General features: G+C 42.6%; 1 protein-coding gene across 1 annotated transcript; it reads right to left on the reverse strand.

The window, feature by feature from the left end:
* Positions 1 to 15,610: 15,610 nt before the first annotated feature.
* On the reverse strand, positions 15,611 to 22,921 carry LOC116744171 (zinc finger protein 154-like). Its single transcript, XM_032613551.1, has 3 exons — positions 22,461 to 22,921; positions 20,812 to 20,938; positions 15,611 to 19,456 (listed from the first exon to the last, which is right to left on the reverse strand). Exons 1-3 carry the CDS (start codon positions 22,491 to 22,493, stop codon positions 18,123 to 18,125), a joined length of 1,494 nt encoding a protein of 497 aa, XP_032469442.1. The 5' UTR covers positions 22,494 to 22,921; the 3' UTR covers positions 15,611 to 18,122.
* Positions 22,922 to 27,449: the final 4,528 nt, after the last annotated feature.

Genomic DNA, 27,449 nt, shown 5'->3' on the forward strand with positions numbered 1-27,449 from the left:
CGGGCCTTGCCTGGCTCCTGGGAAGCCCTTGGAATGCCTGATGAATGTCCTTATTTAGTTAGGGACTTAGATAGTTGAGGCTAACAGTGTGATTTATGGCAGGGGCCTTGGGCCACGCGGTATCAGTTTGAGCTCCAGGAAGTCAGCTTTATGGGGTCCTGTGAGTCCTTCTAGGGAGCAAAGCATCAAATCGGAGGGTGGTCTGGAGGACGCCACCTATTCCCCCGCCGGACAACACTTATGTTCACGAAAAATCCTAGACTTGAATGGTCTCAGCCCCTCTGTTCATCAGAGCCCCAAACTGGAAACAACACGGATTCCTTCAAGGAGTGACTGGTTACAGAAATGGTTGGTGGCAGGGGTAGTCGTGGAAATAGAAGTGTTTGGATATACATAGCGAAGGAAGAATGGACAGGACTGGACAATGAGTTATCTATGACATGGGGACATACAGGATGAGGAAACGCTTTTGGAGTTTGGAAAAGACTCACTACGTGAACAGTGGTAAAATCCAGACAGGGGGAAGTCTGGGGCGTGGCCAGGGTAAAGAAGAAGCAGAACAAGATTTTAGGGTTGGACCACTTTTAATATGTCATTTCTGTGAGGTATCCAAGTCAGAAAACCAACTAGGTGGTCGTACATCTAATTCTGGAAAAAGTTGAAATATGGGGTTTATAAGCATAGAGTTCTTAATGCCTTAGAAATGGACTAGACCACTCAGAGGTTATTTATTTTTTTAATCATATCGGTAATAGACTGTAGGGCCCAGCGTGGAGCAACAGATGTGCTTCAAGTTAACACCCATGCAGAGGAGCCTATGCTGGTAAACAGTGCTGTGGAGGAGCATCAAGGAAGGTAGTAGTGAAATGAGAAACCTCTGGTTGTCAGGAGCCAGAGATAACAGCATTCCAAGAAACCAAGATAAGTGAGCCACTTACCTGAACTGCTTTGAAGGAAACCAGGACATGTCACCCCAAAATATCACCCACTGTTTGGCACATCAATTATTTTGAATTCCAGGCACTTATGACACAGCAGATGCAGGAAGGATGCTCTGACACTACTTTTTCTTCCTGAGAGCAGGAGATCAAACTCCCATGTGAAAGGTACCCTCCCTGTACCAGGAGGAAGACATTCTTAATCACCAGAGACAGGAAATGTGAGTGGGAGAATTGGGGACTGAGCAGTTTGTACCAACAAAACCTGACTAATCTCATGCCTATCTTCCTAGTTCACTGTAAACTACCCACAGCCCAGACCCCTTTGTCTTGTCAATTCTTCACAAATTGATTCTTTGTCTAAAAGATATAAAAGCTTCCTGTTCTTGTCACATCTTTGGGTCTTCGATCTCTCATGAAATCTCCCATGTACATGTAAACATTTAATAAAATGTGTGTGCTCTTCTTCTATTAATCTGTCTTTTGTCAGTTTCAACCTTAGGCCCAGTCAGAGACCCTAAAAAGAGGGAAGAGGAGAATTTTCCCTTCCCTACAGCTGTTAGAATGTCCAGTAAGGTGATAAATGGAAAGTGAGCATTAGATGTTCACCAAAGAAGTCACTGGTGTCCATGGCAAAAGAGAGCAGTATTTGGAGCCATCTGGTGGGAAACTGTGTATACAGTGAAATAAAGAGGTGTGAGGTGAAGATATTGAAAGGTTATATGTTAAACAGACAAGTGTTCACAAAAGTTCAACTCTTTATTGTTTGTTTTTTTAAAGAGCAGTTTGGGTTCAGAGCAAAACTGGAGTACAGTTTATTCCAATATGCCCCCTCCTCTGCCATCGCTGATTCCCACCAACCCCACAAATAAGAGAGAGAGAGAGAGTGACCTCAGAGCCTTCCCCTTCTCTACTATCCTATCAACATGCCACATCAGTGTGTTGACTCTACATGCATTAGGGTTCACTCTTGATGTACATTTTGTGGGTTTTGACCAATCTATCTCACCATTATAGTATCATAGAGAATAACTTCCATCTTAAAAATCCTGTGCTCTCCCTATTCACCCCCACCCCCAACCGCCAACCCCCTACAACGCCTCGCAACACACTGATCTCTCTACCCTCTCCAAACTTTTGCCTATCCTGTAATGTCATACATAGTTGGAGCCATAAGGTATGTAACCTCTTCAAATTGCCTTCTTTCAGTGAGTAATATGCATTTAAGGTTCTCCTTCTGTCGCCTCACAGTTCCATAGCTCGCTCACTTCTTTTTAGCACCAAATAATTCCTTTGCACGAATGTATCCATCTGTGTCCGTTCAACTCCTGAGTGACATCTCGGTTGCCTCCCAGTCCTGGTAGCTATGAAAAAGGCCACCGTTAATGTCCACGTGCAGGTTTCTGCTGTTTTTGGCGGCGGCGGCTGTGTGTGTGTGTGTGTGTGTGTGTGTGTATATATATATATATTTGTCTGTAGCTCAAAACAAGACTAGTTCCTCCTACACTTATGTCTTTTACCTCATGTTTGGCTTTTGACAGAAAGAGGGACATTTTTCTGAAACGATGGGGCTGGGGAGGCTGAAGTATAAGATGGGTGCAGGCCCATGCATATTCCTTTCTTATGTGGTGGGAATATGACTCTTGCTGTTTGAGATCTAATTTCTCCATGAACGATCAGGGAAGATACCAGGCGTAAAAAGGGAAAGTGAAGCTTAGAAAAACATGGAGAAGATTAGTTATAGATGCCGGGGTCTCCAGCACATGAACCTAAGATTTCTGGATGTGTACGGCAGATTTGGTGTGTAGGACTTTGAATTTACAGTGTTATCATCTAGCCACTTTTGGCTGTCACACACCACCTCGTCACCACTAGAAAGAAGAAGGAAGATAGATAAACATGATTGAACCCCACAAATGGCACCCCTGAATCAAGACGGGTGCTCTCTTTGGGCAAATTGTGACTCTAAGTTGTGATCCCAGGGTTTTTTAATTTTACTTTCTGTTTTGTTTTTGGGCCGCCCAGCTTGTGGGATCTTAGTTCCCCAACCAGGGATTGAACCTAGGCCCTCTGCAGTGAAAGCACCAAGTCATAACCACTGGACCGCCAGGGAATTCCCGCCCCCACCCAGGGTTGTTTTAAAGACTAAACTAATATGAGTTTACACAAGGAGGATGCGAATGTACTTAATGCCACTTATAAATAACTAAATGATCAATTTTATGTGATACATATTTTTAACCACAATTCAAAACAGAACACCCTCTCCCTGACTCAGACTAAGGGAGTTCCTGGGTCTATCAGAGTCATTGGCAGTGTGGAAAACCAGGGGTCAGCAAATAGAAATATTTTCTTCCTCTTGAGGTGAATAAAAATTGTAAAAGACAGTAGTTGGACATGCTATAATTCAAAAAGGAAAGGTAGGGGTTAATTTTAGCATTTAAAAGCATACACTGTCCACCTTTCAAAGTATTTACACTACAAATTATGTGTAATTTCTTGGGTCAAGCAGTGCTTGGAAACTTGCAGAGTAACTGAGCCTGTTGCCAGATCTTTTGTTGGTGTCCATGTCTGCAGACTGTGTGTGACCCAAATGAGGTTAAGATTGGGGTGGGTGGGAGAAGAATTTTGGAGTTTATGTCCATATTTAGTATGTGTAAGAGAGGAAAATGATGTTCCCTCTAGAACCTTCTGAGTTTTTGGCTGTAACAAAAAGACGGATCAAGAAGAGAAAAACAGGGGCTTCCCTGGTGGCGCAGTGGTTAAGAATCCGCCTGGCAATGCAGGGGACACGGGTTCGAGCCCTGGCCCGGGAAGATTCCCACATGCCGTGGAGCAACTAAGCCCGTGCGCCACACCTACTGAAGCTGAGCTGTAGAGCCCGCAAGCCACAACTACTGAAAATTGCGTGCCCAGAGCTTGTGCTACGCAACAAGAGAAGCCACAACAATGAGAAGCCTGCACACCGCAATGAAGAGTAGTCCCCGCTCACCGCAACTAGAGAAAGCCCTCGCACAGCAACAAAGACCCAACACAGCCATAACTAACTAAATAAATTTATAAAAAATAAGAGAAAAGCAATTTATGAATGAGTGCAGTGCACACCCTGTGGGAGAAACCTAAACTAGAAGTAACTCAAAATGGAGGCTCGGAACTCCAGCTTTTATAGCAACTTCAACAAAGAACAATAAAGTCATAGAGAAATGACAAGAGAGAGGAAAGCAGTTTTAGGCTTCCACAGGGGGCAAACTGTGGGAAGGGAAATATATGGAGGGAAACTAATGGAGTAAGGTATTGTTTGCAGATTCCTCTGGTGCCATGTCTGGGTTGATAAGAATGTCTTCTTTCCTTCTTCTCTAGGGAAGATAACATCCACGTGGGAGTTCTATGTCCTGCTTTAAGGAAGAAAAAGAGTCAGAGTGTCCTTGCGCCTGCTGTTGCTTAAGTGCCTTGAACTCAAAATAATCAATGTAAGGACTTCCCTGGCGGTCCAGTTGTTAAGACTCCTCGCTTCCACTGCAGGGGGTGCGGGTTCGATCTCTGGTCAGGGAATTAAGATTCCACATGCCGCGCTGCATGGCCAGAAATATATTAAAAAAGAAAAAAATCAATGTGCCAAATTGAGGTGACATATTTTGGTTCACCCTCTTCTCAGGGATAACTGTTCTCTCCTCACGATATAAAAATATAACATGTGTTCACTGATGTGTGTCTGGGCCTTACGGCCTGGTCTAACGGCTCCACAGTGAGCATCTTCTACAGGCACAAGAGGCAAGTATGATATATTCACAGCACCCAGCACTGCCCCAGATTCTCCCGAGACCAGAGCCACCCAAACCATCCTGATCCTGATGTGCACCTTTGTCATTTTCTACTTGCTTTCCTTCATCTTGGTTCTTTGCATGGTGCTATTTGATAATCCAAGGGTATGTCTGATAAATACTGTTACATTTTTGGAGTCATGTTTCCCCAATGTTTTCCCTTTGTGCTCATCAATAACAACAACTCTGTCTCTAGGCTCTATTTCCTCTGCTGGGGCAAAAGGTAATTTTCTCTAGATTTGTCACAAGACCAGACGGTTTCTGTTCTTTACAAAATATTCATATGTCCATTCATCCACTAGGTAAGGTTAAGCCTCTACTATGGGCCAAGTACTATTAGGTAATTCAATTACCTAAATTAGACCAGTAGCTCCAGCCCTCACAGGGATTGCGATATATTTCAATGATCTTAGGACACACATTTTTCTTCCTTCTAACAGCTCTAAAATTGGGAGGTATTATATACTGAATAGCATCTTATACTTGTGGCTGAGCAGTTGTGATATCGAGTTCATAGGCTTCATCCTAGTCCTAGTGCTTCAACTGAGTGTGGCAAATCACAGCAGAAGTTGCCAAATCCTTCAGAATGTAAGCAATTTGAAAGTAACAAAGGACTCTATGACTGACTTCTGTATCATATAAAACTATCATTAAGGCACCTTATCACGGCACTTTTCTTTCTGAAATGCCTATAAAATAATGGTCTGTTTTACACTTGGTGGTATCTTAGCTTTGGTTTAAAAAAAAAAAAAGATAGTTTAGCCAGGACACAGTCTTTAAGCATACATCTATACAAATTATTACACAACTTAAATTACTGTAAATGCTGGGAGATCAAGTTTAGGTGATTATGACCAAATACAACTACTGGACTTGACCTAGTCTGAAGGCTCAAGAAAAGATACCTTGAGAATGTATTTCTGTTTATGAAAAACATATTCTGCAGTAATTTACTATATGTTGAGTTCTGGGAAGAATATTCCAGTGAGAGAGAGAAGTGCTTGTGAAGGGTTGGTGCTGGGAAGCTGTGTGAACACTCAGGAAAGACAGAAGGGGCTGAGACACAATAAAGGATACTTCATGTCCAGACTCTGAACTAAGGAGACAGAATAATTTGTAGAGGGACTTCCCTGGTGGTACAGTGGTTAGGACTCTGCACTTCCAGTGCAGGGGGCACGGGTTCGATCCCTGGTTGGGGAACTAAGGTCCCGCATGCTGTGCGGCACGACCAAAAAACAAACAAGCAAAAAGAAATAATTTGTGGAAATAATAACTTAGCTGACCCATAAATCCAATGTACTCAATTTATAAATTCGAAGTCATTAGAAATTAAATCCTAGGTCTTATTAAACTACAATACTGTGATGACATTTTTTTACATGGTGATAAAATCAGCAAGAAGATGTAATTCCATTTCACAAATAAAATTATTCAATCAATTTAATTTGTTCAAAAAGCCAAATTGATAAGGACATTATACAAATTTTAAAAACATATAATTTGTAAACATCTACATACACAAATCAAATGTCTAAAGTCTCTTGAAAGCAAATCTCTGAGGCTCTCCTTCTTCTTATCTAGTAACCTAAAAGTCAAGGCCATTATTCAAAATCACAGTTCAACAATTTTTCCTTCAAAAACACCTTTCACCAAGATTTTATGTAGCAATATAAAGAGCAGAACCACACAACACTGTAAACTAACTGTACTTCAATAAAGGATAAATAAAAAGAGCCAAACCTCTGTAAAGCATTAGAAGATTAATGGTTATCTTTCTTTCATCCTACGTTAGGACAATTTTTTCCCAGATATTATCAATAAGTACTTTTCACAAGTTTTAAAAATTTATTTATTTATCATTTTTTTGGCTGCATTGGGTCTTCGTTGTGCACACGGCTCCTCTAGTTGCAGCGAGCAGGGGCTACTCTTCCTTGTGGTGTGCGGGCTTCTCATTGTGGTGGCTTCTCTTGTTGCAGAGCACGGGCTCTAGGCGCACAGACTTCAGTAGTTGTGGTGGGCTCAGTAGTTGTGGTTCGTGGGCTCTAGAGCACAGGCTCAGTAGTTGTGGCACATGGGCTTAGTTGCTCTGTGGCATCTTCCCAGATCAGGGCTCGAACCCATGTCTCCTGCATTGGCAGGCAGATTCTTAACCACTGTGCCACGAGGGAAGTCCCATTGTTTCCTTTTTAAATGAGTTTTGTTAACCTCCAAATCTATTTCATTCAGGTCTAGCAGACTTTTTCAAACCATGTTTTGCAACTCTTGGTTCAATCAAAAGATGGAGTGACTAATCCATGGAACTGTGTATGCACAGGAGAAAAATGAATGATTTAACAGACTTTTCTTTTCCCATCTGGAATCTGAGAAGTCTGACAATGTCAGAAATTTGAACACAGCCAGGCTGAACATCCATTATCCAGGAATGTGTCTCCTTCACAAGGAAGTTGCAAACTCAAGGGACACTGAGGTATTTCAGCCAACTAAGAATACTGTAGAGGGAAGCAAAAGAATGGAAGAGAGGGCTACAAACAGGACAAAGGGGGACAGGTTTTAGGCGGATTCCCTAGTGAGGAAGTTTTAAGCTTATAAAGCCATAGTTCCCTAAGTGGGCACTGTAATACTTTAAATTTTCAAGACAAAAAAGAGATAAAAATCTGATTAACCAATGGCCCTCTCTCTATACTTCGTATGAAGAGGATTCCAAATGCCATTTGGACTCTGACTGCCTCCCTGAATTTTTAGCGAAGGGTATTTTGTTAGGCAGATCCATGTCTATTACACTGTGTTTCAATCCACATCTATTACACTGTAATGTCAATTACACTGTGTTTCCCCATGTGTGAAATACAAATTAATTATGAGGCTTAATTCTTCCTGTTGAAAATGGGGAGATTCTCCCTTGTCTTTTGTCAGAGCATTTAGCTTAGAGAACTTCTAAGCACATCCTTATCTCTTTAAAATGCATCTATTTGAATACTAGATAGGACTTTTGTCAGTTGGGCTGTTTTGTTTTTCAGATTCATGACCCAGAATAGTCTTTTTTAAGAACCTAGGAGCCATTTCTTTAAAATGGAAACATCTTTAGACCCAGCTTCTTGAAATGCAAACAGCAAGGGAGCTAGCTCACCTATCTCCCGGTACCCGAGGGAGGGTAGGAGCCTAACCTCGGTGGGTTCCTTGTTCCAATTTGAAAAAACTTCCCAAAGTAGTTTGTCTTTCCTCTAGATAAAGCCAATTTGCTAACACAGATGGTCACCCCAATTACCAGGTATAGTTAGGCTAAACAATCTGTGACAAATGATGCTGTCAACCAGAAAATGTTGAGGCAAAATCAAGCAGAAGCGTTTATTTGGGTCAAAGAATTGCAACTCAGGATACACAGATTCGGGTAGCAACCCAAATAGTGTCCTACTAGGGAGTGAAAGTCGGGTTTTTAAAGACAAAAAGCGGAATGTCTACATAATTCAAAGTATTTTGATTGCTGCTGGCGGCAGAAAGCTAGTCTTGGCTAAGCATGTTTGGTTGCTAAAGGTGTCACTAAGCAAAAATGTTACTGGAGCAAGGTACTTTTGTAGAGTTCTTGAAACACTTGTGGTTTGGCCCATTCCAGGTCACGTTTCACCTGGTGAGGATGTGCGTAAGACCCACTTCTTTAATGGCCTCTCAGCTCCGTTTAAAAACCCCTTGACATAAGCGACTCGATTTTATTTCATCTTTCACAATGCTGTCAAGTCCTGTTACTTGAAGACTAGTTATATTTATCTTGAAAACATGTAAATAATGGGTTCTATGTGCTTGTCTATATAAGGGAGGCTTTTTTGGTTATTTTTCTGTCTTTGCAATTTCTTAGCAGATGGTTTTGGATGCACATCACATCCTGCTTTAATACTAACCCAATAATGTGGTATAATGAGAAATTTAATTGGCCTTTGTCCCCAGATCCTGGCAGAACTTCTAAAACCCTTGGAATTTCCTGAGTGACAGGAATATCTTTTGTCACTCATAACAGGTCCCTTCTGTTGTTGTAGTTGCAGCACGTGGGCTCTCTAGGCGTGGCTTGCATGCTCAAGTAGTTGTGGCATGTGGGCTTAGTTGCCCCACGGCATGTGGGAATCTTAGTTCCCTGACCAGGAATTAAACCCGTGTGCCCTGCATTGGAAGGCAGATTCTTTTTTAATTTATTTATTTTTGGCTGCGTTGGGTCTTTGTTGCTGCATGCAGGCTTTCTCTAGTTGCGGCGAGTGTGGGCTACTCTTCATTGCTGTGCACGGGCTTCTCATTACAGTGGCTTCTCTTGCTGCAGAGCAAGGGCTCTAGGCACGCAGACTCAGTAGTTGTGGCTTGCGGGCTCTAGAGCACAGGCTCAGTAGTTGCGGTGCACAGGCTTAGTTGCTCCGCGGCATGTGGGATCTTCCTGGACCAGTGCTCGAACCTGTGTCCCCTGCATCGGCAGGCGGATTCGTAACCACTGCACCACCAGAGAAGCCCAGAAGGCGGATTCTTAACTAATGGACCACCAGGGAAGTCCCAAGAGGTCCCTTTTGAGCACAACTGAATTTATGCTTCAAGAGGTGATTTAGGTTGGGGGTCCTAAATAGCCCCACCCACTGACCTCCAGGAAGGGGGTGTGAGGAGAGAGCTGGAGTTTAAAGCTCTATACAAACTCTTGAACAAGATTTAAGGAGCTTCCAAGTCTCTAAACGTACTGGGTGACAGACTTCAGTTCCATGAGGACAGACACTCTTGTGCTCCAGATCCTTCCAGAACTCGCCCTATATAATTCTTCATCTGCCTATTAAATTTAAGTACATGTTTCCCTGAGTTCTGTGAGCTGCTCTAGCAAAATAATCAAACTCCAGGAGGGGGTCACGGGAACCTCTGATTTATAGCCAGTCTCTCAGAAGCAGAGGTAACAATCTGGACTTTTGAAAGATATCTGAAGTGGAGGAAGACTTGTGGGACTGAGTCCTTCACCTGTGGGATCTCATGCTACCTCCAGGGAGATAATGTCAGAATTGATTGCTTGGTGAGGTTAGAAAACACACACTGCAAACAATGAAAGTGTTTTCTGTCTCTACCACCTTTTTGGACAGGATCTGTGGGTTGGGAGATTTTGTTTTTATTTCCCCAACATTCACCATCACAATCTATCTGCTGGGATGAAATCTCAATCACTCATCTCATCAATATCTTGTGTACAGGAAATACGAGGAAAGGGTGATCATTAAACAGAATCAGAGATTCAACAAACTACACCTAGAAAATGACAAATAACTCAGCAACTTCAACAAATAAATAATAAGAATAAAAAAGGTAGATGGAACTTATAGGTGAAGAGACTTATGAGACAGCTTCTGAAAGCCATAATACATTTTGGATCCTAACTGTGATTAATCTGACTTAGGAAACACAAAACGTTTGAGATAATTGAGCAGTGATAACATATTTATCATATTTTAAAATATTTTTTGTGTGGTAGCTATTGGGGTTATGAAATAGCCCTCACATTAAAAAAATGCATTCTCAAGAAGTTATGCATTAAATGATGTAATGTCTGAGATCATAAACAATCCAGTAGTGTATGTGAAGATGGACAAAACAAGAATGGCCATTAAATGATAAATAATGGTGGAAGATTGAGGAAGCCTTCATTTGGTGTCATGATATAGTTTTTCCCATTTCTGTATATATTTGAAAATAGCTGTAACAAAAGATAGAATGTGTCTTAGTTTGTTCTGGCTGTTATAACAAAATATCACTGCCTGGATGTTTTGTAAATAGATAAATTATTTCTCACAGTACTGAGACTGGAAGTCAGAGATCAAGGTGCTTAGCATGGTCAGGTGAGGGTCCTCTTCAATGTTGCTGATTTTTTGCTCTGTCCTCACAAGGTGTAAGGGGTTAGGGATCTCCCTGGGGCCTCTATTATGAGCCACTAATCCATTCATGAGGGGTCCACTCTCATGATTTTTTACATTTTTTTTTTTTTTTTTTTTTTTTTTTTGCTGTGCGCGGGCCTCTCACTGTTGTGGCCTCTCCCGTTGTGGAGCACAGGGTCCGGACGCACAAGCTCAGCGGCCATGGCTCACGGGCCCAGCCGCTCCGCGGCATGTGGGATCCTCCCGGACCGGGGCACGAACCCGTGTCCCCTGCATCGGCAGGCGGACTCTCAACCACTGCGCCACCAGGGAAGCCCCACTCTCATGATTTAAGCACCTCCAAAAAGCCCAGCCTCCCAATACCATCACCTATGTGGCTTAGGATTTCAACACGAATTTGAAGGGAACACAAACATTCAGATCATAGCAGTGCCAGTGCATCAGAAATTTAGTCCGTTCAGAAGGATGAAATAAAAAGGGTAGGAAGGTACCTCTGGTTTCCGGTCAAGGATATAAAAAGCTGGCATTTGCCACTCTATCCTAACAAGCAAAAGCCTAAACAGACTGAAAAAAAAAACAACTCTTCTTAGATTCCTAAATGAAGTGTGGTCACAGGGCAAACCACTGTCCCCAAATTGGAGAGATTGAAAGGGTAACACAGAGAATCACAAGTTACTGAAGCAGAAACCCACAAGCTGAAATCACTGTGGTAACCAATGCCAGGACAGGGAAACCTGAACTGTAATTGACAAATTCCTCTCAGTGGGGACAAATCTGAGAGAGAAGAACTCCAGGGGAGCCCAGTCATGGGGAAGAAAACCCACACTTCTGTTGAGTTTTATCTCCTAGAGTTCTACCTGTTTCTCGCAGTGAATATCCGAGAAAAATCCTGTCATACTCCCAGAAGGGAGAAAGGAAAAGGAACCATTTTCAAATATGCCAAAGCATTCTGTTCTTTATGCAAAGTCTGCTCCAGGAGAAAATTTTAAAGCAGAGCCTTAGGTTTTATCAGACCCTAAATGACTGGGGGGAAGGAAAATACCCAACTCGAGCCCACTCTAGCCATCCTGTTTCCACCTAAGATAGAGGAGAGACTGAAAAGGCACATGTGAAGTTCACAGTCCAGTAGGAGAACCTCACTAAAACACTGGGTCCTACATTATGTGTCAAGTTTAAATATTTTTTTTACAGAAAACTTAAAACCACAAACAAAACGTCCAAAGTTTGGAAATTTTTAAGAAAACATTTCTAAAGACCTAATAGGTTAAAGAGGAAGTTATAATGCAAAAAGAAAAAGAAATATTGAGTCCTAATCATAGGACTATAGAACACTTCCCCTCTCCCCACACCTTAAAATCACTTAAAAGACCTATTTACAGCAGTTCCTTTTACTGAGCACATCATACTTATTAGCTATCAAGAAAAAACTGTAAGGTATAATAAAAATGTTTTTAAAAGTTTGAAGAGAAAAAAGAAAAAGAAAGTTTGAAGAGACAGAGCAAGTATCAGAACCAAACTCAGACAAGTCAGAGATGTGGACTTATGAGACCAGGAATTCAAAACAATTATGATTAATATGCTTAGTGCTCTATTGGATAAAGTAGACAGCATGCAAGAACAGACATGCAATGTAAACTGAGATGGAAATTCTAAAACAGAACCAAAGAGAAATGCTAGTGAGTAAAAATTCTGTAACAAAAATGAGGAATGCTTTTGATGAGCTTAATTCGTAGACTGGACGCAGCTAAGAAAAGAATCTGACCTGAGGATATCTCAATAGAAACCCCCAAAACGGGGAGGGGTGAGGATTGAAAAACAAAACAGAATACTCAAGAACTGTTAGACAACTACAAAAGCTAGAAATTATGAGTAACAGGAATAACGGGAAAAGATAAAGATAAAGCAACAGAAGAAATTGAATCAGTAATTAACAACCTCCCCTGACAGAGTACACCATACTGAAATGGGTTCACTGGTGTATTCTAGTGAACATTTAAGGAAGAAATTATACCAATTCTCTACTACCTGTTTCAGGGGCTAGAAGCAGAGGGAATAATTCCTAACTCATTTTCAGAGACTAGCATTACCCTAATACCAAAACAAAAGACATTACAAGAAAATTTCAGACCAATATTGCTCATGAACATTGATGCAAAAATCCTCAACAATGAACTACCACTACACATCTATTAGAATCCAAAATCTAGAACACTGAAAACACCAAATGCTGGTGAGGATGTGTAACAACAGAAACTCTCATTCATTGCTGGTGAGAATAGTGCAGACACTTTGGAAGAGACATTGGCAGTTTCCTAGAAAACAAACATACTTTTATCAGCAATTTTGCTCCTTGGTATGTACCCAAAGGAGTCGAAAACTTATGTTCACACAAAAACCTGTACATAATTGTTTATAGTAGCTTTATTCATATTGCCAAAACTTGGAAACAACCAAGACGTCTCCTTCAGTAGGTGAATGTATAAATGGTGGCATATCCAGACAATGGAATATCATTCAGTTTTAAAAAAGAAATGTACTACCAGGCCATAAGAAGACATGGAGGAACCTTAAGTGCATGTTACTAAGTGAAAACAGCCAATCTGAAAAAGCTATATACCGTATGATTCCAACTACATGGCATTCTGGAAAAAGCAAAACTATGGAGATAGTAAAAAAGATCAGTGGTTCCCAGGTAATGTGGGGACAAAGCAGGGATCAATACAGAGAATAGAGGAATTTTAGGTCAGTGAATCTACTCTGTGTGACACTATAGTGATGCAACATATCATTATAAATTTGTTCAAACTCAGAACATACACCACCAGCAGTAAATCCTAATATGAACTATATAGACTCTGGGTCATAAAAATGTATCAATGTAGGTTCATCAATTATAAGATTATAACAAAAGTACCACTCTGGTAGGGGATGGTGATAATGAAGGAGGTGATGAATGTGTGGGGGCAGGGCACCTTCCTCTTAATTTTGTTATGAACCTAAAACTGCTCTTAAAAAATAAAGTCTTTAAGTAAAAATTTAAAAATGTAAATATGAAACAAAACAAAACATTGGACCAAAGGGTTACTAAACCTGGGTTTACTTCCAATCCTGCTACTAACTAGCTGTGCAAGTCACTCACTTCCCCTTCCTGGGCCCTAATTTACTTATCTGCGAAAGAAGAAAAATGGGTCTCATGATATCTAAGGTTTTTTCCTGTTCTAACTTTCTATGGATAATGCTAATTGTTTCTATTTTAAAGTTACAAACACCCTCAAAACCTATGTAGGGCCTTCCCTGGTGGCGCAGTGGTTGAGTCTGCCTGCTGATGCAGGGGACACAGGGTCGTGCGCCAGTCCAGAAAGATCCCACATGCCGCGGAGCGGCTGGGCCCGTGAGCCATGGCCACTGAGCCTGTGCGTCTGGAGCCTGTGCTCCGCAACGGGAGAGGCCACAACAGTTAGAGGCCCGCGTACCATAAAAAAACAAAACAAACAAAAAGAACCTATGTAGGATGTTCTATATCAGATCAAATAAAATGGAATATGGCCACACAGACACACATACAAAAATATCTATGAAAAGGAAAACAAAAAGATTAGGGAGTGACAAGTTTTGAAGATTTGTTTTTTAAACAGTTTAGTTCAGACACGATTGACTTAAACTGCTCATATTTAAAATATCCACTTAGAGTATCAAAACTAAAAGTTTCCTCCTGGCCTTTTAAATTTATCCTTCTCAAAAAAAAAAAAAAAAATTTATCCTTCTCACCATATGAAATTACCCTACCTGCACATACTCTACCCTTTGTAATGGCTATTTTCAAATATATTCCAGAATGGAAAAGACTAGTAAGAAGTAATGATTCTGTCATTATTTATTATTTCATGGTTGTTCTTATTCTCTATATCCCAATGCACTTAGTGGTTTATTTATAATCGCAGACATCATGTCAATTCACATATAACCCCTTCAGGATGTGTTTCTAAAATGTAAAGGCCCTTATATAACTCCAATAACTTTGTTGCAAAAAATCAAAATACTTAAAATTATGATAAACTGTTGTAAGTGCTGAATTTTGTCAACTGTATTATTTGATGCAGATTGATTGCAATCTGGATACAAAATTTATCTTAGGCAATAATTAGGTGTGTCTTGCATGTTTTTTAACCTCTATGTACCACTTACCATTTTTAAATTCATATTATTCACTTGATGAAGCTGCTAAGCCATTTGTTCATTAGAATTTGCCACAATCTAAATTTGGTTTATTGAGTCTTTCAAAATGTTTAACATGCTCACTCTTCTTCCATATTTCCTGTATACAAGCTACGCTCATCATGAAACATCAGGGAAATGCAACTAAAACCACAGTGACATAATGCTATATATTTACTAAAAAAGTCAAAAATTTAAAAGCTAACCATATCCACTTTAGCAAGAATATGGGAGAACTGGAACTCTCATACACTGCTAATAGGCATACAAAAGGAAACAATCATTTTAGAGGACAATTTGGTGTTTCTTAAAAAGTTTTATAGGGCCTTCCCTGGTGGTACAGTGGTTAAGAATCCACCTGCCAATGCAGGGGACACAGGTTTGAGCTCTGGTCCGGGAAGATCCCACATGCCACAGAGCAACTAAGCCCATGTGCCACAACTACTGGGCCTGCGCTCTAAAGCCAGTGAGCCACAACTACTGAGCCCATGTGCCGCAGCTACTGAAGCCCACGGGCCCTAGAGCCTGTGCTCTGCAACAAAGGGAAGCCACCGCAATGAGAAGTCCGCTCACCGCAAGGAAGAGTAGCCCCTACTCGCTGCAACTAGAGAAAGCCTGCGCAGCAACGAAAGCCAAATGAAGCCAAAGAAAATAAAATAAATTTTAAAAGTTATATATTACCTACACTATGATTCAGGTATTGCATTTTGATGTGTTAACACAAGAGAAAGGAAATATGTCAATACGAAGAACTGTATCCAATTTCTGTACCACTTTTATTTGCAATAGCCAAAACTGGAAACAATTAGAACATCTATAAACAGATGAATAAATAAATAAATAGTGCAATAGCAATACAACACACTTTTCAATAACATAAAAAGGATGAACTACTCATGTAAGCACCATGAACTGCAAAATAAATATGCCACATGAGGGGACCCAAGGAAAAAAAAGAAAAGACTTTATGACTTCAATCATATAAAACTCTAGAAAATGCAAACTAATTTGTTATAACGAAAAGCAAATCAATGGCTGCTTGGAGGACAAAGAGGTTATTAAAGGATTATTAAAGATAAGTATGGAAGTGACAGAAACGTTTATTATAATGATTGATGGTTTCATGGATTTATATAGATATCAAAATTTATCAACTTTTATAGTTTAAATATAGATATTTACTGCATATAATTTATACCTTATTAAAACTTTAAAAATATGATTCAACTTAAAATTCTGGATTTCCTACTCTAGAAAATCAGTTTTGGCAACCATACTGACTCAATGGGCAGGTTCAGTACTTGCCTCAGGGGCAGCAAAAATAAGTGGGAAATTTTTGAAGTGAAAACAAAGACTATTTCCACTTCATTCAACAGGGATACTGGATGGGTCAAAAATACCATATCACTAGACTAAGAATCTTTCTTCTCTCTATCCTTGTTTTCCTGTTTGCACAGCAATGGCCTTAGATGAACAGCCCAGAGAAGCCACAGGAATCCACAAAACGTTTTTTTTTTTTTTTTTTTTTTGGTACGCGGGCCTCTCACCGCTGTGGCCTCTCCTGTTGCGGAGCACAGGCTCTGGACACACAGGCCCAGCCACTCCGCAGCATGTGGGATCCTCCTGGACCGGGACACGAACCTGCGTCCCCTGCATCAGCAGGCGGACTCCCAACCACTGCGCCACCAGGGAAGCCCCACAAAACGTTTTGATTTTCTCTGACAAGGCCTTCAGCTACACAGGATATACAGTTCTGGACGTCCTGAGAATTTCTGTACCTGCTCATCCTTCACAACCATAGTGACTAAACGTCATGAGTGACCTTTTAAAAGAGGCACATTCTAACCATTATGTTGTAGTCTCCTCCACTCTCTATTAATCCAGTGTTTCTGTAACAATTATCACTTCCCTGGCCCCTTTAATCTTAAAATCATTGATGTTACCCTACAGAATTCAGGACATCAGGGCACATAGCTCTGCTGCTGGACCTGGGGAACAGATTTCCCTCAACAGTGCTGAGCACGATGAAATGTCGCCTGTGAACAAGAGAATAAGTTTATGTTGCTCTCAAAAGCACTAAAGGTTGTCACAGCAACCAGAAACAGCCCCCTCCTCAGTTTGAACTCTGAACCTACAAAACATCATGGTATGCCGTCTGAAAATTAACACCACAAAGCCCTGCAGTCTTTCCTTGAAGGTTTTGAGCAGCAATGCAACCTAGGCCAAAACTGGAGAGGCATATTCTGTCGTCATACTGTCCCTGCCGAGGCACACAGTTTGGGATCCTGACCAGAGCAGTTCATCTCAAGCCAACAAACCCAGTTTACAACAAACCACCCCATACAGTGAACAGAACCCCTAAGATTAATGGTGTCTTAAACAATAAGACCTTTATTATTATACAAACAAGAGCAATGGGAGGCAGACTGTTCCCCAGGCTAGTGACTTGGAGGGTGGAAAATCCCATCACTAGAGTCTCATGAGATCAATAATATTACTGAAAAATGTAGTCCATCTTTTAATCACCAACGGAGTCCTCTAGGCCAAAACTGGGTAAGGCCCATGATTTAACTCATAAGGGAGGAAAAAAAACTGGGAAAGACTAAGTGTTCAAGCTACTCATGAATCATCCCACAAGTGGGAGAGCACTGGGGTTTCCTTCCCTGAACACACTAGGTTGGGTGAATGTTGCACACTATGGGCATCTGCCAGGTGGTTAGAGGTGAAATGACTTCTACTACAGAACTGGCAGTGACATAAATCTGGCAAGGGCCCTGGACAGGTTAAAAAGTGCAATGCAGCTCCCACATACCTGGAATTTAAGTGGATGTTTGGATGTATCTGGTTCGATACAGGCAAATGGCATCTTCATAAGGGATCTCCTCCTGTGTTGTTGCACTGAACAAAGAAATCATATATACCTGCATATTGAAGGTAGTTCTCCCATTTGAAATCTGTGGTATCCCATGAGGTATGTTCTTCAGCGGAAGGCTTTCTCACACTCACTGAATTTATAAGTTATAAGGCCTTTCTCCACTGTGAATTCTCTGGAGTGTACTGAGGCTAGACTTTGGCCAAAGGATTTTCCCCATCTGCCATACTCATAAGGCTTTGCTCCAATGTGACACTATGGTGTTTTAGGAGTCTGGAGATGAATTTCCCACATTCAAATGCACCTAAAGCCTTTCTCCAATATGAACACTCTAGTGGTCACTGAAGTTGGACCTATGGGTAAAAGATTTCCCACATTCACTGCACTCATCAGGCCTTTAACCAGTGTGAACTCTTCGGTGTTTAATGAGGCTGGAGCTATGGCTAAAAGATTTCCCACATTCGCTGCACTCGTAAGGCTTTTCTCCAGTGTGAATTCTCCTGTGTTTAATGAGGCTGGAGTTTTGAGTAAAGGATTTCCCACATTCACTACACTCATAAGGCCTTGATCCAGTGTGAACTCTCTGGTGTTTCAAGAGACTGGAGCTGTAAGTAAAGAATTTCCCACATTCGCTGCACTCATAAGGCCTTTCTCCAGTGTGAACTCTCCGATGTTGCAGAAGTGCAGAGCTTTGGCTAAAAGATTTCCCACATTCGCTGCACTTATAAGGCCTTTCTCCACTATGAACTCTACGGTGTTCAATGAGGCTAGAGTTTTGAGTAAAGGATTTTCCGCATTCACTGCACTCATAGGGCCTTGATCCAGAGTGAACTCTCTGGTGTTTTATAAGACTGGAGTGGTAGGTAAAGAATTTCCCACACTCACTGCACTCATAAGGCCTTTCTCCAGTGTGAACACTCCGGTGTTGAAGGAGTGCAGAGCTTTCACTAAAGGATTTCCCACATTCACTACACTCATATGGCCTTTCCCCAGTATGAATTCTCCGATGTTTAATGAGGTTGGATTTGTTGCTAAATAATTTTCCACATTCGTCACACTCATGAGGCCTCGCTCCAGTGTGAACTCTCCGGTGTTGAATGAGGCTAGAGCTTTGCCTAAAGGTTTTCCCACATTCCCCACACTCATAAGGCTTTTCCCCAGTATGAACTCTCCAATGGTCATTGAGGCTGTAGCTTTTGCTAAAAGATTTCCCACATTCGCTGCACATGTAGCATTTTTCTCTAGTGGGGACTCTTTGGTGCTGAAAAAGCATGTGTTTGCAACTAAAGTCTTCAGTACATTCTCCAGAGTTATAATGAGTTTTCCCCCTGTGAAAGGCAGCTCCACACTCAGTTCCCCTGTTTGACTTCTCCCTGGTGTATGTGGACTCCCCATGGGAAAGGGACTTCCCTGACACAAAACATTTGCAGTCTTTCATAAATGAGGCTCTGTCCATGTTGCTTCTGAAGCATTTCTCGCCAATGTTCTGCTTTTGGTGCTGAAGTTTTGCACTGAAATACAACTGCTGCTCCCATGCCCCAATATCATACAGTTTCTGCCTCTGGTGCTCAGTCAAGTGCAAAATGTCTCCCAAGTCCGGGCCGCATATCTCACACAAATGGGCCTTTTGGGTGGACACATCTGCCTTGGGAGTACTGACCTGTGACATTCTATTTACAGAAATGCTGTGTTCAGGAGGTGCCTCTTCATCCTCTGCTCCATGCCAACAACCTGAAAGCAAGTAATGCTGGTGAAGTGCACATTGACTTTGGTCGGAGGGGACAGCTACTACAAAAGTGTGTATAACAAACCTAGGAACCTGTCCATGGGATTGTTTGCAGGAGCAAGGAGTTGGTTCCAGTTGAGGATGGGGCTGCTTAGCACTACTGAGCTATAAAGATCACATAATGGGAGAGGTCTCATGAGGTGAAGGACACAACCTTGTGGTGGACATAAAAAGAAGAGACAGGGTCTGCAATTCCTTCTTCTACAAAGAACTTTGAAAAGGAACCTGTCTGCTGGGGACACATGAACACTGTATAAAGGGGTTGTGCCAAGACCCAAGAAAATACGACTATAGTAGGGCAGCTAGTCTTTAAGGACTGTTTAAGAATGTGTGCACACCTCATGAAACAATACATAGGGGGACTTCCCTGGTGGTCCAGTGGTAAAGAATTGCCTTTCAATGCAGGGGACCCAGGTTCTATTCCTGGTCGGGGAACTAAGATACCACATGCCACGGAGCAACAAAGCTCACACGCCACAACTACTGAGCTTGCGCGCCTCAATGAGAGAGAGGAAACCCACACGTCACAACTAGAGAGAAACCCATGTGCCGCCGCAACTAGAGAGAAGCCCGTGCGCCACAATGAAGACCTGACACAGCCAAAAATAAATAAATAAATTTTTTAAAGTTAAAAAAAAAAAAGAATACATAGGGGCCACTGCAGTTGGAGTAGTGAGAAAAACGGGTGAGAGAGGAGTCCAGAGATGTGAGGTTAACCTCAGGTTGGAAATTAATAGTAGCAGTGACAATAGAAATGACGAATTGGCCAAGTGTCAAGAAAGGGGAAGGAAGACAGAAATGAAGTGTGGCCACTGGCATCAAAATTCTGGTCAAACACAGTAAGTTTCTGGCATGATTTGAATACGGCATTGTCATCATGCCCTCTATGCAGGACCAGGCTCCCTCTAAGTCATCTTGCTTGATTCATATACATACTGTGAACCTCTGTGGGCTCTCCAACCCAATCCCGCTCCCTCACTGATCAAATACATGGCACCTTAATGATACAAGAAGCAAGGGATTCGATATCCTATGATAACCATAATGGAAAATAAAGAATTTTTAAAAAATAATAATAATAAAAAAAGAACTGTTAAGTCAACAGGGAAGATGATGTTGGGCATGCTAAAGGAAGGAGAGGGAAGTGCACAAACCTCAGCCCAATGAACCACAGCACCAACCCAGGGAACTAAGGAAGGAAGCAGTGCCCATGGTCCTGATGTGAGGACAGACTGCTCCTGGGGAAAAAAGGAAGGGCAGAGACTAGTTCAAGGCACAGAGGCAGGTTTGACAGCCTTACCCAAGGAAGTTATAAGTGCCAAGTTCTCCAGCATCACGTTGTGGTACAGGCATCTCTGAGCATCATCAAGGAGATCCCATTCCTCCCAGGAGAAGTACACGGCCACATCCTCAAAGGTCACACTGCCCTGGCAAGATGGAGACAGATGAAACCACAAACAGCCCCTTTCTCAGGGACAACAATCCATGCCCCATGCCCACTCTCCTCCCAAGCTCTCCAACTCAGAGGAGAAACCAGGCCCTGGCAACCATTGGTGTCACTGTCTTCAAACGGTCCCATTGATCACTGGAACCAGCCATCAACAAGAGGTGCGTTGGCAAGTAGGTATCTAAGCTGTGGACCTGGCATAGATGGATCCACACACTCATGCCAGGCTATTCCACTGGTGTGGCCAAGGTCACAAAAGTCTCAATACCAGGGCCCTGGGGTCATCAAGCATACTCCCTCTTCAAGTACGCATAACCCTTGAGACTGGATCCCACAGCCCATGACTATGGTGGTCACCACCTCACTGTCCCACACCCCAGACTTCCAGACCTGTGTATTTAGCAGCTCACTTAATGCCTCCACTTAATGCTCTAGGAAACATCTCAGAAGCTCCTGATATCTCTGGGGAATATTACTCCTACTACCAACTTCCTCATCTCTGTTGATAGAGCTTCTATTCCCACACCTGCTAAAAAAACAAAACAAACAAAAAAACAACCCTAGGAATATCCCTGAGTCCTGTTTTACTCCCTTATGGTTCACATCAGAAAATATAGTTGTCACTTTCAAAAACACACATCCAGAATCCAATCATACCTCCTAAACCATGACTCTGGTCCACTGACCCTCACTTGGATTATGGCAGTAGCCTCCATACCCATCTTCCTTACTCCTTCCTCTAACCCACAGTCTATATACTTCATGCAACAGCCAGATGTAGCCAGTTAAGACGTTGGTAATACTACCTCCCCCCTCTGATTGAAACCTCCCATCAATCACCAACTTCTCAGCAGTCATTCCAGTCCTAATTACTGTCCCCTGATCTTTATTCCCACCTGAAAGAAAAGGGACTTTTCCTTTCCTGGAAATTCCCAGTTAAGTTTTACCTCAAACATGTGCTACCAGTTTCTAGGATAACTTTTCACACCTGTTTACAATGGTTGCCAGAAACGGAAACACCTTCACATAACCCTGGCCTTAGGGTTTCTCCAGGGCTTCCAGACCCCAAACTGGGGGCACGGCACTTACGAGTCGCAAGAAACCACAATCCAGAGAACATGTGGGTGGAGGTCAGGGACAGTGAGGGAATGGGGCACCCTCCACTTGGCTGTGTTGTTTCCAAAATACGCCTCTGCAGCCGTGGGAAACGTGGAAAAAGCCAAGTCTTGAGGAATGAGTCTATGGCGGGGTTCGATGGGCTCAGACCTCCCTATACCCCTGCCTGACCCTGAAGACTGGGACTCAGGGTAGCTATTCAACCTCTGTTCCTCAGTGATCGGTTCTCCTTTTAACAGGTGTCCTTCCGCCTGTCACACTTGCCCACGCCCCACCACCATCCCGGACACCGCGGCCTGGGCTGCAGGCACGTGAGCAAGCGCCCCGCACTCGGGGCTTTAGTCTGGCGCGGTGAGGGCGGTGAGGGCCGGAGGACGAGCGTTTACCTGAGGCAGGTTCCTCAGCGCCGCCGCCGCCATCAGACTCTGGGCGGAGCGGGGCCGGGAGAGGCGGGACGCAGGGACGGCGGACCCTCTCCTGGGCCTGGCGCGGGGCCCCCGGGCGGCGTCGCCGAACTTCAGACCCGCCTCTATGCCGCGGAGACAGCCCCTCCTCTCGGACCTTCTCAATTCCGTCACCTCGAGATGGACCCACAATTCCCAAATCTCACACTGGTCAAACAAAACCAAGAGTAGCTAACATGGCCGCTGTGAAAAGGAAGCCAGAAGTTCCGCCCTGACATCATGCGGCCTCCTGTCTCTAAGCGTTCATTGGGTAGCGTTCCTGCCGCTCGATACTGAGCATTCTGGGTAATGTAGTCCCAACAGATCCACACACTGAGGAGACTGGGCTTCCTGCTGGAAAGGACTAGCTTTGCCAGGAGGGGAGTTGGGAAAAGATATATCCAGGTGAGTTTCACCCCACCTTTAAAGGTATCGTGATCCTATGTTTGCCAAATGCTCTCTGCAGCTGATCACCCAAGTGTTTGGAGACTTATAGTTTCGTACTCGGTGAAGATTGGCATGCTCCCAGAAGCTAAAAATACTATTTCAGGGAATTCCCTGGAGGTCCAGTGGTTAGGACTCTGGCTTTCACTGCTGAGGGCACGGGTTCAATCCCTGGTGGGGAAACTAAAATCCCGCAAGCCGCGGGGCACGGCACGGGGGCGGGGGTGGGGTGGGGGAGGGTGGGGAAGAGAGATTCAAACAATTTCAGATGCCCCAAAGGCTACAAAACCAAACGAACATATTTTTATAGAATCAGACACAAAATGTGTTTGTCAGCGGAAGCTAATAAACATTATCTTATTTCAATTCAAATTCATGCACTCCAAAGCATAAAGTTAGTTTTCCAGTCTATGTACATTTGGTCAGGGGCAAGAGAGAAAATACTCCAGATCGTGTTCTGTCAAGGAAGACAGAGGAAGGATATTGGGCCACCCTCAATCAGGAGTACAAAAATAGATCTAACAGAGCCTCTCCTTGACTAAATTTTAGTGAAGCCCCTCTAAGCTTTTTCTCTTTATTTATTTTATTTTATTTTTTATTTTATTAGACCCAGTCTTTGGGCCTTGTCCTCAAAAGCAAGAATTCTGCTAAGTGGGTTTGGCAAGAATTTCCCATCCTAAATGTCTGATAGCCACTGATATCTGATGAAATTTCCTCATCTCTCACCATCACACAGGTAATAACTGATCACACTGACCTACACCTTCTGGAAGAATTGTTTAGGTCAGTTTAGGAAGAATTTCCCTGCTCTCTTAGTAATTTTTTATCCACTGACACCACCCCCCTTCCTCCTTGGCTACAAATCCCAACTTTTTTACAAGCGTCTGAGTAATTTTTCTTTAACAGATCAGTCTGTGGTTTCCAAAGAAAACATCTCTCCTGCCTTTAGAGTCAATTATTCTGTCTAATACATTGAACAACACTTTTAACCATTTAATATCTCTTACTTGATATGCTGACATATATTCAGTTCCTTTTAGGAATCTACCATCAATCTCAAAAAGAGGACAATGAGAAACATGCTACTTTTACTGTACAATGGCTGCAGTGTTCACAGTTGGAGGATGTATACAAAGGTCACTCTTGCCCTGGAGATACTGGGAGTATCTTAAATTTACAATTTCATTGCTGGGAAATGATTATCATTTCTTTTTTGATGCAGGGACTGTTTGCATGAAGAACTGATGTTATCTCAGAAAAATAGTTGTAAATTGCAAATTACAAATAGCCATTCATAATGTCTATGTAGTGATTCAAAGTAGTAGCAGAAATAGTTTTGGTGAAACATCAGTGGATGATGGAAAAAGGTCAGGCCTCAAGAGTTTTACATGTGATGTCTGAGAAGACATAGAATTAAGCTGAGCCTATGACTACATGACTAGAATGGTCACTCTGAAGGTTTTATCTCCAAAATGTGACTCTTCTTCATTCTTTTTTTAAATACTACCATTATTCTTTTTTAAAAATTAATTAATTTTTTGTCTGTGTTAGGTCTTCGTTGCTGCGCGTGGGCTTTCTCTAGTTGCAGTGAGCGGGGGCTAATCTTCGTCGCAGTGTGTGAGCTTGTCATTGCAGTGGCTTCTCTTTGTTTCGGAGCACGGGCTCTAGGAGCATGGGCTTCAGTAGTTGCAGCATGCAGGCTCAGTAGTTGTGGCGCACGGGCTTAGTTGCTCCACGGCATGTCGGGTGTTCCCGGACCAGGGATCAAACCTGTGTCCCCTGCACTGGCAGGTAGATTCTTAACCACTGCGCCACCAGGGAAGTCCTGACTCTTTTATTCTTGAAATTTTTGAGCAATACCAGCATGGAAGGAGAGAGTTAAAGGAGACATTCAGAATAACCAGAGTTGTAAAAATATACAGGGAAGCTGAGATGTCATATTTAGTCCCTGGTCTCACTAATGATCAATGAGCAAACAGTTGGTTTTAGGTATTTACTGTAGGTACATGGGAGACATTGGGTCATAACAGAGACAAAAAACCCTGAATTCATAGGAATTACATTGTACTCAAGGAAGAAAGACCAGAAACAGAAAAGACTAATTGTATAATATGTTATAATGTGGCAGACAAATTGGGAGAAGGCGGCAAGGTGAGTATCCTGAGAAGTACAGTATGGAGTATAATATTACACAGCACAGAAAGGGAAATCTTTTTAATAAGAGGGCCTTTGAGAAAACACTTGAAGGACGTAAGAGATGAGCCCGCTGGGTACTTCTGCAATAAATTTTGGGGAGAAGAAGCAGGTGACCAGGTTGTTCAGTGGGTGGAGGCTTCACAGGTCTCCTCAGCAGTGCAGAGTGCAGGACACCAGCCCAGCTGGCCATTCCTCTCCTTTGCTCACTGCAGAGACACTCAGGGCATGTGGGTAGAAAGTCTTGGCTCTGCCCCTCAGAGCTTGAAAATTTCCACTATGTTGAACTGGGACCTGAAACCAGGCATGCTCACCTTTCCTAGAACCCTGATTTTCAGAGTTTGATCCCAGGACCTTCACCATCAGTGTCACCAGGGGACTCATTAAAAATGCACATGGGGCTTCCCTGGTGGCGCAGTGGTTGAGAGTCTGCCTGCCGATGCAGGGGACACGGGTTCGTGCCCTGGTCCGGGAGGATGCCAAATATCGCGGAGCAGCTGGACTCGTGAGCCGTGGCCGCTGGGCCTGCACGTCCGGAGCCTGTGCTCCGCAACGGGAGAGGCCACAACAGTGAGAGACCCGCGTACCACAAAAAAAAGAGAAAAAAAATGCACATGCTCAATTCTGAACCCAGACCTGAATGAGGCACTCTGTGGGCCAGGCCAAAGAATTTGTGTTTTAACAAGCTTCCAAGTGATAATGATACATGCTCAAGAAATATGTATCATTCTGCTGTGTATTCTGCAGAGACATATACCTGCATTTCTTGCAATTTACAGGTGTTCTGTCAAAATACGTAGGATTTTTTAGCTGAAGTTGGAAAAAAAAACTGGATCAGTACGTATTTGATTCCTAAAAAAAGAAAAGTATAAAATGTTTTGTAGTGTTTATGAAGATGTCCTACACCATATACAATTATAAAATAGAATGTCATAAGTGTCAGATAATTAAACCTCTTGGAGGAAAAACAAAGCTTGCAGTATAGGATCAGTTTAGGATTGCTTCTGCACATGGATTGCTATCTGTGTGTTATCTATATGTTAAAATATAGTCCTATACAAGCTGCTTTTCTTAGTAAAAATAAAGTCATATTTCATATAAAGATGTGCACTTTGCTTTTCTCACTTAACTGTGTATCTTGGAGGACTTACCTGGTGGCGCAGTGGTTAAGAATCCACCTGCCAATGCAGGGGACACGGGTTCGAGCCCTGGTCTGGGATGATCCCACATGTCGCGGAGCAACTAAGCCCGTGTGCCACAACTACTGAGCCTGCTGTGCTCTAGAGCCTGCGAGCCACAACTAATGAACCCGCATGCCACAACTGCTGAAGCCCGTGCACCTAGAGCCCATGCTCCACAACGAGAAGCCACCACAATGAGAAGCCTGCTCACTGCAAGGAAGAGTAGCCCCCACTCGCTGCAACTATAGAAAGCATGAGCGCAGCAACGAAGACCCAATGCAGCCAAAAGTAAATAAATTTAAAAATTTATTAAAAAAAAAAAGCAGGGAAAAGAGATGAGATTCCATATGTAAGAGCATTTATACTATTAAAACAAAACAAAACTATGTATCTTGGAGCAATCCTTTTGTAAGAACTTGCTGTGAGGCATGATGCCCTTAATGTTCCTGCCCACCTCAGATTACTGATTTAGTCACAAACATGTAAGGGGCCTGGGACAATCTACTGTGTGGGATTTACTATATGTTGTAGCTTTGATAACAGAGTGAAGTGGAATTTGTCCTGTAATTGGAGAAGCTTTTCATGCTGTTTTTGTTTCTTATGACCAGTGGTTCAAAACTAAGTGTGAGATCATCACATTGAGTGGCCTGGAGTTATGTTTCCCAAACTCTGGGCGGATAAAAATAACCTGATGATATTTTGAAGAGAACATTTCAAGCCTCTCATATTGGAGCATGATAAAGAGGAGACCCCTTCAAAGGCCCCTAGAAAGCTCTGGTTGGTGACTGGTTGCTAGAGGAACCAATTTTGTGATTAGAGTTTGGAACTGTCAGCCCTCTCTCCCCCCACCTCCTGGAAGAGAACCTGGAGTTTCAGTTAAACTCCAATGGTCAGTGATTTAATCAATCATGACTAGATAACAAAGCCTCCATTAAACCCCTAAAGGATGGGGTTAAGAGAACTTCCTGGTTGGTAAGCAAGAATGCATCAATGGGCTAGGAGGGTGCGCATACCAAGCTTCTCAGGGCAGAAGCTTCTGCTTTGGGACCTTCCTAGACATTGTCTTCTGTACTTCATTGTCTGGCCTGTTCATTTGTATGCTTTGAAATAGCCT

The sequence above is a fragment of the Phocoena sinus genome, chromosome 19, assembly GCF_008692025.1.
Source record: "Phocoena sinus isolate mPhoSin1 chromosome 19, mPhoSin1.pri, whole genome shotgun sequence".
Lineage (NCBI taxonomy): Eukaryota > Metazoa > Chordata > Mammalia > Artiodactyla > Phocoenidae > Phocoena > Phocoena sinus.

Excerpts from the sequence above, each read along its gene's own strand:
- LOC116744171 (XM_032613551.1), bottom strand. The coding sequence starts at position 22,493 with ATGGCGGCGGCGGCGCTGAGGAACCTGCCTCAG. Across the intron at positions 20,939-22,460 it reads CGCTGAGGAACCTGCCTCAG|GGCAGTGTGACCTTTGAGGA; the intron begins GTAAACGCTCGT and ends CCATCTTGCCAG. Across the intron at positions 19,457-20,811 it reads GGCACTTATAACTTCCTTGG|GTTGTTGGCATGGAGCAGAG; the intron begins GTAAGGCTGTCA and ends ACTTGCTTTCAG.